The sequence below is a fragment of the Ascidiella aspersa genome, chromosome 1, assembly GCF_963924565.1.
Source record: "Ascidiella aspersa chromosome 1, kaAscAspe10.2, whole genome shotgun sequence".
Lineage (NCBI taxonomy): Eukaryota > Metazoa > Chordata > Ascidiacea > Phlebobranchia > Ascidiidae > Ascidiella > Ascidiella aspersa.
In genome coordinates this window covers 14298976-14313007 of record NC_139447.1, presented here as the reverse complement: position 1 = coordinate 14313007, position 14032 = coordinate 14298976, and the positions used below count along the sequence as shown (strand labels likewise).

The window sequence follows — 14032 nt, the reverse complement described above, 5'->3', positions numbered from 1 at the left end:
AGGCACCGCTATTGCTTCATACAACTTTAACGACGAAAACTGGCGTTCGCCATGAGTTTGTTCATTTTCTTTTTGGCGTCAACAAACACATGGTGTTCCGGCTGTGCCTCTGCTTCGCTTCCGCTGACCTCACAGCTGCTGGGCGATTCCGACTTGAGCAGGGTTAATTCGGCGACTTCTTTCCTGTCGCGAGAATCAGATGTTGTGCGCCTTCTTCTTTGCTGCAAGCGTAACTTGTCCTTCGTCTTGCCTTTGGAATCCCTCGAGAAGTGCGACGCTTTACAAGCAGACAATTTAAACGTTAAGTCCAGCCTGTTACCCGACATACGAAAGATTAGTGTGTAACAACGCAAATTGCACGACTTTTTCCATATTATTTGGTTTCGAATTTTATTATACTTTCGAGATTAGAAGACTGCCTAATGTGTTTGTCGACCAAGATCGACAGTTCTGCTTTTGGGGGTAGAGAAATTTTTGCAAAAATTAAAGTCATCAATATAAACATGTTTCAATTAAACTCGCATGAAAACGCGAAATCGTACATACCTGGCATACTGGCTTGCCTGTAACAGAAAAGCATAAAGTTATTTGTTAATCTAGATAAAATAGCTAATACATAAAAGGATAAATTGTTAAACAGTTCTCCTGCATATGAAATCATTTCCGACTGCTATGTGAAACACTCGAAATTACTTTTGTATTGCTGAGTGTTAAACACTAAACCATGACCCAGCAGTCGTATGCGCATATAACGGTAATAGTTCTCACCTTTTCACCGAGCGACCTTGGGTTTCGTACATATCAACCGTTATATCCGGAGGTGTAAAATTCGCCAACCTGTGTAACAGTTCATTTTTTGTATGTCACTTTTCATTTTAAATATGTCCATGCAAATTTGTAACCAATTATATGCTTTAAATAAAAATAAACTTTTTTATATCTGTTTGTACCTGGCGCTAGTGGAGCACTCTCCAGCTTCATCATTTGTGCTTGAATTTGAATTTTTTCTCTGCACGAGAAACAACGGGTGTTTACGGAATTTATCGCAACATATTGTCTTAATTTTGTAAGAGACGTGCAACTTAAAGGCCATGACGTACGCCAATTTGCATAAACCACTGAAAACTGCAACGTCAGAGCGGCAAATGTGACTTCAAATGTTTCGCCAACTAACGCTTATAAACATAAGATTACGTCAATCGTATCGCCCATGTTGAATCCCAAGAATCCTCAACAGGCTAGTGTACTTACCAGTGCCAAAACTTGACTTATAAGACGAACCAATGACGGAGACTTGTTGCCAGTTGTAGTTTTATCTGAAGACCTGCGAAGAATATGGAATGTAATCGGAAAATATAATAATGCATTGACTCCATTTTATAGTTATTTGGTAGGTACTCGTTTTTCATAACTAAATCGAGTAATTGGACAATTTCTCTCCGTTATGAATCATAACATATTTATTTTAAAGAACTATTAAAAACAACCATTTGCATCTAAAAAACAATTTTTGGTAACATAAAACATAGAAATATTTTAATAATAGCTATTCAAGTATTTTAAATGTATCGTCTTCTGAGCAAAATATTTTTGTAATTGAAGTACTTATGTTAAATAAAACTAAGGTAACTACTGATAACTCAATATTCAATAAGCGACTGAACAGGGCTTCCTTGTTCTACCGATTCTCGTATTTTTCCATGCTTCGTTGGACACGTTTCAACCAGATACTTTTCGACATTAACTGAATTGTTTTATTTCAGTTAAATTTATTCAAAACATCACTAGTTTTAAAACGGCATATTGTTTCTGTGACGGGAAAACTTGTGGGTTGACAGATCTACGATCTACAAAACTGTCAGAAGCTGCCAACCTGTCCAACAGTTTATCGTTTTCATCTGGCGGAATGTCATCGTCGGACAATTGTTGCTGTTTTAGGGTCCGCTTCGGCGAAGACGCTGGCGAAGTGACGAGAACTTTGCGGAAAGAGGTGAACCGCGAAGGAATCAACTCGGTCGTTGCCCCGTGTGAGGTTGCCGAAGTTGAACAGCCCGCTCTATCCGCAATTAATTTCCTGCGAGTTGATTTTGCTCTGACGTGCGTTGGTCCTTGAAATATAATAAATAAACAGGGTCTGTCGCAGCACAAAGAAAAGAAGATTGAAACAAAACTGTAGATTCTTAATGGCAAACTTTTCCTTTGTATCTTTGACTGTAAAAATTAAAAAAGAAAAAAAAAATTACCTAGTCTGTTATAGGCATTTATTTGTTTTTAATTGTGACTGCACTGTCGGAGGTAATTATTAATGTGATTCGTGTCCTGATAAATAAATGATACATTGTTCTAAGATAAGCGTTAATGAATAACTATTAACTATATAACTTTATTTTTTATAACCTTCAATAAATATATGAACTGACGAACTTACACAGACTAATGATAGTTCATATTCAGTTTTATTAAAGCTGTGCAAACCTATGTCATATGTAGACTCGTTTACCTTTGACTGGAGATTGGCAAGCTCGCCTCAGTTCACGTGCCTCCTGCACAAATCCGTCGATCACGTCTGTTATCATGACGGGCGTGCATTGATGTCCGTTCAAATGTCTTTCCAGGGTTGTCCGCAGTTCAACCTCTTCCACAGTTTCAACATTTCGTTTCATGAACTGCGTTTCATGAAAATTTTACCGTTTAAAAACTTTCCAGTACAGCCAACTTATTCGTGTATAACTATAAAGGCTCACCTGGCGCATAACAAAAGGTCTGAGGTGTATAATCAAGGGCGTCTTGTAGCACATTACAAACACCATGAAATGCCACATAGTGATGCCACCTGAAAAACAAGAATACTTTTGTTCTTTTACTTGTAGTATCGTAGGGGCTTTTCACCACAGTGGTATGATTTCATATATTTTTTAAACTTTGGATAATAGTTAGTAAGAAAAATCGGAACGGAGGTTTAAACAATATTTCCAATATAAATGGCATATTTTTTAACTCTTCGGGAAATGTATAATTAGTATCATACTTTAGAGTCTTTAGACCAGTGCTTGCCAACCTTTTTCGGAATGGTACACCTTTTTACGTTTAACTTATACACCCCAGTCCACGCAATAAACCGAATCTGAAGTAATCCTAATCGGAATAAGGTTAAGCAGGGCTGCAAGTATAGGAAGGCCGTAGCATATCTTTATACATTAACAAATCATTTAATGAAAGTTGCTGTTGAATTTTTCCAGTCAGTTGTGTGAACGGAAGTATAGCCTTGTTTCGAGTGCTCCTATAGTAAGTGTATAAACATTCTTGATAGAATATCTCTTTTGGTTTTGATTTCAACAAGCGCAGAAAATCTTCGCCCGCAAAGGCTTGTCCTGGGCATGCGAACAAGGATGAAAATCGCCTTTTTACTGAGATTTCGGTATTTAGGAATGTTGAGAAGCGATACCCAAAATTCCACCCGATCTGTTACAAATTAGTGCAGTTCTACGCAAGAAGGTCTACGACAATTAAAGCATTCAATGGCAGAAAAGTCTGACTTTTAGACTTTGAGGTCGTGGCAATGCACTAATTGGACCTTTAGGTAAACTCCCGGCATAGATAAATTGAAAATCTTCGCTGAAAATTCCCAGAAAATAACAAAAAATGTGAGATAGAATTAATATTACTTGACCTACCTGAACCCAAACGCTAACCCGAATCCTAACGCAAATAATAAGTGCGTTAATTTAATAATTTTGAACTCTGGGAAAAAGCCTAAACTCTGGTGGGCATAAGATAATTTCTCGTCCAGGGTAGTACAGCAAAAAACTGCAGATGCTTAATTTACCATCGTTTACGTCGTTTATGTCGAATAGCCACAAAGTCACGTCAAAACAACAAGTTACTACAGGTCAAACTGGTCGCACGATAATGTAAGATAATAGAAATATTAACTCACAATGGTCAGTGAGAGGAGGCAAAGTAACGCAACTGCTATCAGATGGCTAGTCATCGGTCTATTGTCATGCGTTATCTGGTACACCCCTGTAAACCCCATCAAAGTGGTACACCCTTTAAAAATCATGGTACACCTTGAGGTCTACGACACACCCGGTTGAAAAGCACTGCTTTAGACTATTTTTAACCAAGCACAATTGGTCAATTTTTCAACAAAAGTCAACAAACAACGAGGACAACCATATCGAATCAGTAAATTGTTAGTGTTGTTTAATGTGACATCGGCAGATTATTCGTTAACTCAGTACAACCGATTATACCTATATTTTGAAAAGTGACGTCTTTGATCCTTTGAGCCAGGCCAAACCATTCGCCCTGCAGTTGCGAGTTGAAACAGGCAATAATAACCTTGAGGGCTAGAAGTGCCACTTTTGCATCCATTTGGTTGTTACGTTTAGTTACTATAAAGTTAAAAAAAAGTTGAATGATTACAATTATTGCGTTTTATTTTTGCAAGGGTGTAAGTTAAGCAAATACCTACTTACAATTTCTCTTAGTTGTTTTGAAACCAAAAATAAATAATATTAACAGTGTACATGCCAATATATTGGACTGTAACTTATTTTTATAAAAACTAGATATTTTTTGCCCTCTCACGTGGTGACGTTGCCCAGAACAGTTGACTGATGTTGGTTCCAGGTTTTCGGGATTTTCCATACACGGCATCGACGCAAAGATTTAAGAGGAAGACCACGTCTGACTTGGGAATCTCCAGCTTCCATTTGACTGCAAACGTAATCAAGTTACATTAAAACTGAATTAAAAATATATTTGTTTCGGGGTAATGGATTTACTTTCAGATGAAATTCACGCAAAACGTAATGCGATGTGAAGTCATTAACTATAATGTTTTGCTGAAGAAGCTAATTTAAAGCTGTTTTTGATTTATAACTAAACTTCCTTTATAGGCTTACTTTTTCCGATCATGTCATTAGAATGAGGAAGAATGGGGGTCTCTCCAGCCACACACAAACAGATTGGAATAATAAGATTTAGAAGCACATTGGTGGGTTTTTCCGTGGCGAGAAGAGGTTTGATGATATCTTCAAGTCGAAATCCATCGCCCAGTATGTGGGATTGTAGAACTTTGCAACGAAATGATAGGGTTACAATTTTTTTAACTAGTTAGAACATTTGTTTATTACGCAAAGAGAATTTCTGCCTCTTTTAAAAACTTGCAAAACAGATTTCTTACAAACAGCAAATTTTATCTCACCTATCATTTTAATTACGTTTGGTGTAAGTGTTGGTGAAATATTAAGATTTGTCTTGCATTTGCACAGCTGGCCATTTCCCATCGCACCTAGTGAACTGACTTGCCTAGAGGCACTCATCTAAAAAAGAATACCCGATTTATGTGAGTTGATGTATCATAGCGTTTACATGTACAGATCAAACTTGCTATACCCCTTAGGCCATTGTGGTCCAATTTTTGGTCTTAAATTTCGAACGTTATTAATCATAAGCGTTAGATAAACTTACGTTAACAAATGTTTTTAGATGAGGAATGTGTGAAACGGCAGGTTGTCTGGCCAGCAGGTCACACAAGCCACTTACAATAACCGACACTGTGCGCCAATCGGAGTTTCTTCTGCACAGTAAAATACAAAATATTAAAAAGAAAAAGGTATCTTTAAAAAAAGTTTATAATATTATTCCAGGTATCCCAGATTTGAATATCAGAGTAAATAAAAAAAAAAAAAATACTTTTTAGTGCTTGGCCCTTTGGGGTTATGAGTCAAAACACCGTTGCCATGCTTAGTATACTACAAATTACTTTACCTAAATCATCTATCTGTTCAAGAACCAATATATACGCAATTAATTTAATGAGTGAGTCGCATATGGCAGGTATTCAGGACAACAAATCTTTATATACGACATGTCGAATATTCATGTCAAACCCAAGTTTCAATTTATTAAACTAGGGTACGACGTACAAATAACATATTTTTGACCAACTTGTTAGTCGAAAGTTTGCTGATTTTGCTGAAAAATCTGTCCAGTCTCTTGAGCACGAGAAAAAGAGCAGGCCGAACCGCCTCGTTCGACCAATCAACAATGGGCAACATACGCTTAATATAGTAAGCTAGACCAAGGCTCACTGAAGGAAGTGACTCGTCGGTGAGAAACTAAAATCAACATACGTTGTTATTGAACCGAAGCGTATATTTCCGTTCCGAATTTAACTATTTTATTTACCTTTAGAAGAGAGTTGGCAATCTCTGCCAATCGAATGTGTGACTTGATGTTTAAAAACTCCTCAGTGTTGCTTGGTTTGAGGATCTGCAACCTGTACGCCAAACTTCTAACTTTAGATTTGAGAACATTTGCGTTCCACTTGGTTATAAGCAAATACCGAATCAAATAACAGTTAAAGGCATATCTACCCGGCCAGGTAAACCCTTGCTTAAAATGTTTATTTCATAAATAAAAAATTATGAACTTGTTTCTACTCGGGTCTTTCATCTTGGGAGCTTGTTTTTATTCAATATGAGATTTCGGTTTAATAACAATGTGAATTACACCGTGAGCCTTACAATAGGGATTTAGGGCTATAATACGGTTGGAAAATTGTTGTGCAAACAAGATATGTCAGTAAATAAACAGTTTTATATATATCTTGTGCACAGAATGCGGAAAATCTTTTTTAGGCCGACTAATCAAGGTTATAGGTTGAATGTCTCACCCAGCCTTATAGAAGCGCAATATTTTGGGTATTAACGTTAAGAGCCTTAAACACTGGACAGAATATTACACAAAATAAATACAATTATTTTATTTTTGTCATGATGCGTGTATAACGCCTGTCGTATCAGCCGAAACAAGTCTTACCGCCCTCTAGCGTGAGTGTAAAACGTGGTGCAAAGTTGCAAGATGACGTCACGCGGTGCCACAAATTCCTCGTTGGTTTGCCGTCGTTCCACTGCGCTCTCTTTGTCAGGGCCTTCTTCGATTTTTCTGCAAAAAAATCCTTAAGTTTAAAGAGCCATCGTGAAAAAAGCTGAAACACTGCGATTTGTATTTCAATAAAACATGTTACTGACCCGAGATCTTTGGCGTATTGTGTTTGCTGATCCGAATGTTGTGGGTTGCTGTTAATAGTTCGTGTGAGAACGTCCACACACGACAAAAGAGATCTTATGCTGATGGCCATTTCGTTTAAAAGGGCATATTCTGTGAAAGCACCAAAAAAGAAAAAAATGTAAATATTTACATAACTTAAATTTAGGGGGCAATAAAGATAAAATTACAATAAAAAGGAAATGACACTTTTGTAAATCACAATAATATAATAAAATTATAAACAAGAACAAATTTAACAATAACAATTTTTATATGTTAAATATGAATAAAAAGTTTCGAAACGTTCATGATACCTACTTCTTTATGGGCTTTGATATTCTTATTACGTCTTACTACAACCTCAAACCATTATGCTCCAAAATAACAAATTTGGTAAAGGAAATCTTCCTAAGGCTTCTTACCTTTCGTTGGAGGGTTGTTTGATTGTACATGTTCCAGATAGCACGGAAGAATGCTGTTAACGACGATTAGCATTTCAAGTGTGCGATTGGACTCGGGCTGGTACGCGATCACGGTGATACAAAGTCTTAAACGATATTTCGCGTAGTTTAGGGCGAACTGTATATTGCAATAACTGTTGGAGGAGGTACACAATCGGTTAGCATAATACTTTGATGTTTATTGTATGCATTTAGTCTAAATTTATACGTCGGTTAAACGAGGGGCCTGGTATGCTAATGTTATTTTGACGGTTTACCTATAGGGATCCACTTATTACGCAACGTGGTGATTTTGTACGACCGATATTTAGTATCGCCGGCGGTTTTTACTTGGAAAGAAAACTTTATTTCAGGGGTTTAGGAGAAATAAAAACTAAAACCAACCTAAAATAGTCACCAAAGGTCACCGATTCCGCTTCGTTAAGCGTCTCATCTACCGGAGTAAGCGGTTTCTCAGCTTTTACAAGACTCATCACCTTGAAAACAAATAAATGATGTAGCCTACATATTTGACCATATTTAAATAATGAATCGTCATGAGGTTGATAACGTGCATTCCACCTGCAAAGGGTCGTTTCCATTGGGGTCGAGCAGAGCCAAAAGCAGTTGAAAGAATATTTTGTGTGACAATTGATCTTTTGGATCTGTTTCACCGGCAAGCTTTAGCCAGTTGTATTTCTAAACAAAAAAGTAAGAGCATATGTAGGCAACTATCAATTTGTGTTAGTAGAGTGGCAGGGGAAAACTACGGCTGTGGTTTCCCTATATCTTTGCGTATAAAAGATTGTTATGAAAACGGCATTGTTCAATGTTCATATCACAAAAAAATGATTCGTGAAAACAATCATGGCTTTTTGCAGAGTCCATACGACAATAACTAGCGCCCAGCCGTAAAGGAAACCACTATGTTAGAACAAACATAAGTAAAACCAAGTCAGTTTGCAAGAGTTAGAGTGCCTATGGAATATGTTCTTTATCAGAGATTATAAAAGTATATCTTGCATTTGATATTAGCCTACTTTTGTACTGGGTCGTTCAATTGTAATACGTTTTGCCGTTTTTAAACAGTTTTGTTTTCATGTAGAGGCAAAGTTGTTTACGATTAAAGAATCTTTTGTTTTTTTAAGATGGCTTTTCTCCTTTTGTTTTTAGTTTAAAAATCTAACTTTATCTTAGTGTAGTTTTGTTAGGGTTATCAACAAGGCACATTTTCGGCGATTTACATTTATATTATAATTGCATGTTAAATTAGTATTGTTTCGACAAATTTCTGATAAAACCTACGGAAAGGAGTGGCGCGGCGTTGGCAAAGACTTGCAATAGAAAAGGGTGACGATGAACATTGAACATTTGCTTCAGTACAAGTTCCAGACAGGAGCGAATCAGCTCGTTGTCATAATGCTTGCTGTAAATCTAATAAAGTTAAACAGAGTAAAGATTTTGATTCAAATCGGGAGTTAACCAGAATATGCGCCTGAGCAATGTGTATTTGTTGGATGTACACTTTTTCTGAAATTAAATTTGCATAAGTCGTTTTTGTTATGACAAACTATATGTTTAGTAATTAGTGGTTTAGCCAGATATCTAACATAAGTGGCACTCAAGAAAAAGTCATATAGTGGAAAAATTTAACGAACGCAAAGGATTGAAGGCAGTATAAAGCTGTAGCCGAGCAAAGTAAATGAATGGCCCAAGTGAACGACAACATCAATGATAGCTGCAGCATAGCGACGTAGCAGGGGTGCCTCTTCACAATGAACTACAAGGCTGGCGCTTAAAACGTGCATGAAGCATATCAGGTCATCTTCCCAAGGAAAATCCTCTGTAAATATCATAAAACAGTTTTAAGATACAGCTGATTATTTAGCATGGTTAAACTACGTTGTGAAGTACCCACTTGATAGCGATAGCATAACTGTGACGATGAGTTCGACCCAATAGAACTTTTGCACGACATCTAACTGACGAATTATCTCGCCTTGCTTTGTTTCGAACAAAAAGAATTCGGCGTCCATTGCCTGAAAAATAAAAAAAAGTAAAATTACTTTTGTTTACTGCAATTAATCTATGACAACGTTTGACCAGTTTTATCATTGTTGCCTAATATATCTGCATCACATCATAAAGTGTGTCTTATAGCAGACGAAACGACTCTTAAAGGATTTTTTCGGAACATGTTTACCCTTACATTAACCAGTTTTTTTAAACCTTTAAGTAAAAAGCAAATGGATGGAATCTCCCACCTTTCGCGGAAAGCTCCAGAGCTTCTTAAATTCGTCCTGTAGAAAATTTGCGTTCAGTTCTTGATCGACGGCGTTCTTTTGGTGGCAGAGACCAGCGATGGCAAACCTCAAACGAGCGATTTCGGCCAACTTGAGTCCGATCACGCGCTGGGTCATCAGCACAACTCCTTCGTCGCGGTCCATTGGCACCAAGTTCAACTTAGTGGTATTTGTTAACAGTTTGGATTGGTTGTCACTTTTTAAAAGACCATTTACAGAAATACGAAACTATTGCACTCGACAGGAGTAAAACCATTAACGAGAATGTCTGGCGCTCCGCTTTTTTCAAAAACTATCTTACTTTAGAAATTAGTCTTTTTTAATTGTTAGGGTTATTTTAAGATATGCAAATTAGGGCTGCTTTTCTTAAGAATAATGAGTTATATAGGCTATTGCTTTGAAATACATTCTTTTTAATCACCAAAGATCATCCACGCATTTGTTAAGTTAACTCTTATCTTAGATTACCTTTTATATGATGGCGATGTTTCAAACCGCTATTTTTTTTATTACGAAGAATAGAGTATAAACACTTACCTCAGGATAGTCGGCCTTTCGGAACTGATAAAAGTCTCGAACGTAGCAATGTCGACATAGGATCTGTTTTTTCTTGATATCAAACAACTGGTAGCTGTCATGCTCGGCCTCCGGTACATCTATTGATCCAAGAGCCTCGCGTAAAACCGAATCGAACGTGCTGTTGTCGGTAATGTCAATCTAGAGTTTTAAAAACATTGAAAGTCGAATAAATTAGGTATACATATGTATGTAAGATCATTCACTACATTTGGGAACACGTTATTTAGGGGCCAAAGGCGACAACCAACACTTTGCATTTCTGGAAGTAGATATGTTTTTCGTAGTGTAATATTTTTATACCGTTGTATCATGACAAAATACTTCTAAAAAGTTAAAAAGTATAGTAGTAAATTTTAAACGGTGAATTCTATCCTATAATTAAACATTTGTAGAATAGCCTTAGTATACCTGTGTCGGCATGTAGTAATCTCCCTGGTTCCACACGGTTAATTTCTTCGCTCCCGGAGTTCCAGCCGTTATCAGTATCTGTACATTTTGATCACGAGTATTAATTAATATTATGAACAGCGTAAAATTTGAAACATACAGTTGTTTGTGAAAAGAAAAATGAACCTGTGTATCAATTTGTTCTTTTCTCAGTGCTAGTTTCAAAGTCTTAAGGTCAATAGCTTGCACAAAAGGCACAAACGCGGTAATGGAGAGAAGAGAAGAAGCTATCAGGTTCTCGTTTGCAGCGGGAAGACGATTGTTATGGAGAATGCACTCGATCTAAAAACAAAGTGATGGAATCATTTGGAATCAATATCAATAGCGATTTCCTCAGGTCATTTTGAAAACTTTCTTTAAGTCATTTTGAAATGCCTTAAGTCCCAGTCAAGTAATTCATAAATAACTAGTCCAAAGTCAAATCTTTTTGAATAAATAACAAGACAAGTCCCAGTCCAAGTCATCGGTTGCCCAAGTCAAGTCCCAGTCAAGTCATAGTTAAAGCAAGTCAACTTCAAGTTAAGCCGAAGATTAGGATAATGGCTTAATAAAAAAAATATTTTACCCAAGTCATTAGCCCTAATGACTAAAGTCAAGTCAAATCATTTGCCCAAATGACTAAAGTCAAGTCAAATCATTTTGCCCAAAAGACTTAAGTCAAGTCAAGTCATTTAAAAACAGTGACAAGTCATTGACTTAAGTCATTACAACACGGGCGATTTCTGCTTTGCGATAGTGTCAAATTTAAATCTCTTAAATCTATATTTAAAAAATCGATCATATATAGCACATGGCTTATAAAAAAAATCATTTGCTGCTTTACACTTTACCTTGATATACAAAGAAGCGGTAGAAATTTTTACTTTGTAGCTACTCTTACCAAATGACTGATGACAACGTGTGCAATCGCTGGTGATATATCGTGCACGATGATAGGCAACCGCCCCAAGATCCACAGCGCGTGTTGTTGTCCGCTTTTGGCCGTCAGTTTTTCGACCACGCTGTGCAGAAACAGACTCGGGTCCTCACTCAAACAGGAACTCACCAGGTGACGCGCCACATCTCCCACTTGAAATATAGCAAATTAAGGTGAGCGTATAACTAAGGGGCGATACACGGAGGTTGTTTTGTTTGGTAATGTGGTAACTTATATATATATATATTTATTATAAACAAAGATCCAAAGTCGAATTTGAAACTCTTGCATCACGAAAACAAGAACAATGGAGAGATGAATACCTCAAAGGGTAACAAGATATGACAAATACGCGATTTACCCGATTGCGTTTCCTTGGTAATTTCAACATCTGTGGTTAAGTTCAGAATGGTGGGAATGCACGCAGCAATACAGGGCGGAAAAGACGGACTTGTGGGAAAGGTGGCGGCACTGTGATCAACCCTGTACACGTTCTCTTGACTGCCTTTAAATTTACACATTTTTGTTCACGCCATAAAAACATGGGCTGAACACACCAATATTGATTGATCACACTCTTTCATACAATTATTAAAGTGAACTCTATTTGATTTTAAACATAAAAAATAAAAGTGCAATAAAGCCCACTTTTTTGTTAAATTTGCACCACAGGTATTTTTAATCAGAAGCTTGTGGTTATCCACAAGATAGTCAGGCTGAAATACCTCTAGTTTTGTTCAAACAAATCTTTGTATGAGCGAAAAGTTACAAGGTGTATCGTTACTCGTTATATTCTAGGCATTTTAAAATTCATTCATTGTTACTAGAGGGAGATCCAGTTATTATTGTGCTTTTATCAATGTTCAGTGCTTAAAGCAAGAATGTGCTACTTGTATCATGAGAGCTGATCTTCGTCCTACTAAGTCGCTTCCACTCCTCTTTGCGTGAATCGCAAGTTGACACCGTCGAACAAACGCTTTGCACGCGAGACGAGAGGCGACGGGCATTCAGGGCATCTATAGGGAACAAAAACATGAGGTATAGTATAGGGTTGTTGCGTGAATTTGCAGAGACGTGTCGTGAACTCATCCAGGACCGCGTCACCAGAATGGCGATATTCACAGAACTGCTCAGTTTTATGTAGAAACAAGCTGCGAAGTTACTAAGTAAAAGCTTTTAAGGCGTTTTCCTGTTGGGGGAGTGCGTATTGAATGTGCAATTTGTTGGTAGGGCAATTTTGTAAGATCTAAATCTTTTAAATAAGTATTTAGAATGACTACTTGAAAATACCAGTAGATATAAACAACCTTTTTGTTGTTTAGAGATTGTTGTATTATTTTTTAAATTTCTGTTATAAATAAGGAACGCTTAACGATTTTGTGTATTCTTAGAAGGTTTATTATTCGTGAGCGACGAAGTAAAGTGGTACCCAAGAACAAAAAGCACGCACGGTAATAGGGCGCAGAATGCAATCATCATTCCAACGTAAAGCAATAATTACTGTGCCTTAGAACGCGGGCGAAATACCAACGCGAGCAACGCGTGCACAAGTCGTGCATGCTGCAAGACTCGTAGAGTGCGACAACGAAATACAGGTACGAAATTGATACAATGATCGAACTCCATGACAAAGATAGTACGACTATAAGGCAAAATTAAATGTAATTTCCACCTAATTTTATATTTTTATCCTTTGTTCATACCTTCGTCCTGATCTTCGGCATTTTCCTTCTTGCGGGTTTCGTTCACAATAGTTTGCGTCAATGGGACATCGGTTAGGTGGAAGTTGCTGCGAGCGATAGCGCGTTGTTCACTGTCTCGTTGCAACAGCTTCTTCAGTTTTTGCTCCTTATAATGCGACCTAAACGTTTAAGGCCCGTTAAAGTCAGTGTTGTCTTTAGAAGGGTTAAAATTCTTTATTCGCCCTAACGTTCTGGCCGGGCCATGTTTTTCAGGGGTAATATGCAAGAAATAAAATTTATCTCCTAATTTAGGGTTAAATCTTCCACTTAATTTACCTTTCAAAGTACCAAATTTAAGTATGGGATAGCCAACCAGGATCGTTAAAACGAATTAATTCCTCATCTGATCAGGACTTATACCACAAAAATATCGGACGCGTACCGATACTAGCACTTGCTATCTCGTTTCGGATCGGATCCGTATATGTCAGACTCCATTTCCAAACTCAAAATTTGCGCTTTGCAACTCTGTTGTTACATGCGTAAGGCTATTTAATAAAATTAAAGTAGCTTCTATTTAAAACAATACCAGGTCTGCAAAAT

General features: G+C 37.1%; 1 protein-coding gene across 1 annotated transcript in view; it reads right to left on the bottom strand.

Annotated features, from left to right (window-relative positions):
• Nucleotides 1-2480: 2480 nt before the first annotated feature.
• Nucleotides 2481-14032, bottom strand: part of LOC146167930 (protein unc-80 homolog) — a 29517-nt gene continuing 17965 nt past the window's right edge. Inside the window, exons 32-56 of the mRNA XM_083386173.1 lie at nt 13451-13608; nt 12638-12763; nt 12109-12252; nt 11712-11899; nt 10958-11113; nt 10793-10870; nt 10343-10522; nt 9767-9964; nt 9421-9541; nt 9161-9345; nt 8808-8936; nt 8085-8201; nt 7908-7999; nt 7485-7609; nt 7044-7173; nt 6832-6957; nt 6199-6289; nt 5959-6128; nt 5479-5587; nt 5213-5330; nt 4911-5081; nt 4594-4722; nt 4276-4397; nt 2745-2849; nt 2481-2666 (exon numbers count right to left, since the gene is read on the bottom strand). Of these exons, the coding sequence (XP_083242299.1) occupies nt 2481-2666; nt 2745-2849; nt 4276-4397; nt 4594-4722; nt 4911-5081; nt 5213-5330; nt 5479-5587; nt 5959-6128; nt 6199-6289; nt 6832-6957; nt 7044-7173; nt 7485-7609; nt 7908-7999; nt 8085-8201; nt 8808-8936; nt 9161-9345; nt 9421-9541; nt 9767-9964; nt 10343-10522; nt 10793-10870; nt 10958-11113; nt 11712-11899; nt 12109-12252; nt 12638-12763; nt 13451-13608 (3454 nt within the window). The remainder of the gene's footprint in view (nt 2667-2744; nt 2850-4275; nt 4398-4593; nt 4723-4910; nt 5082-5212; nt 5331-5478; nt 5588-5958; nt 6129-6198; nt 6290-6831; nt 6958-7043; nt 7174-7484; nt 7610-7907; nt 8000-8084; nt 8202-8807; nt 8937-9160; nt 9346-9420; nt 9542-9766; nt 9965-10342; nt 10523-10792; nt 10871-10957; nt 11114-11711; nt 11900-12108; nt 12253-12637; nt 12764-13450; nt 13609-14032) is intronic.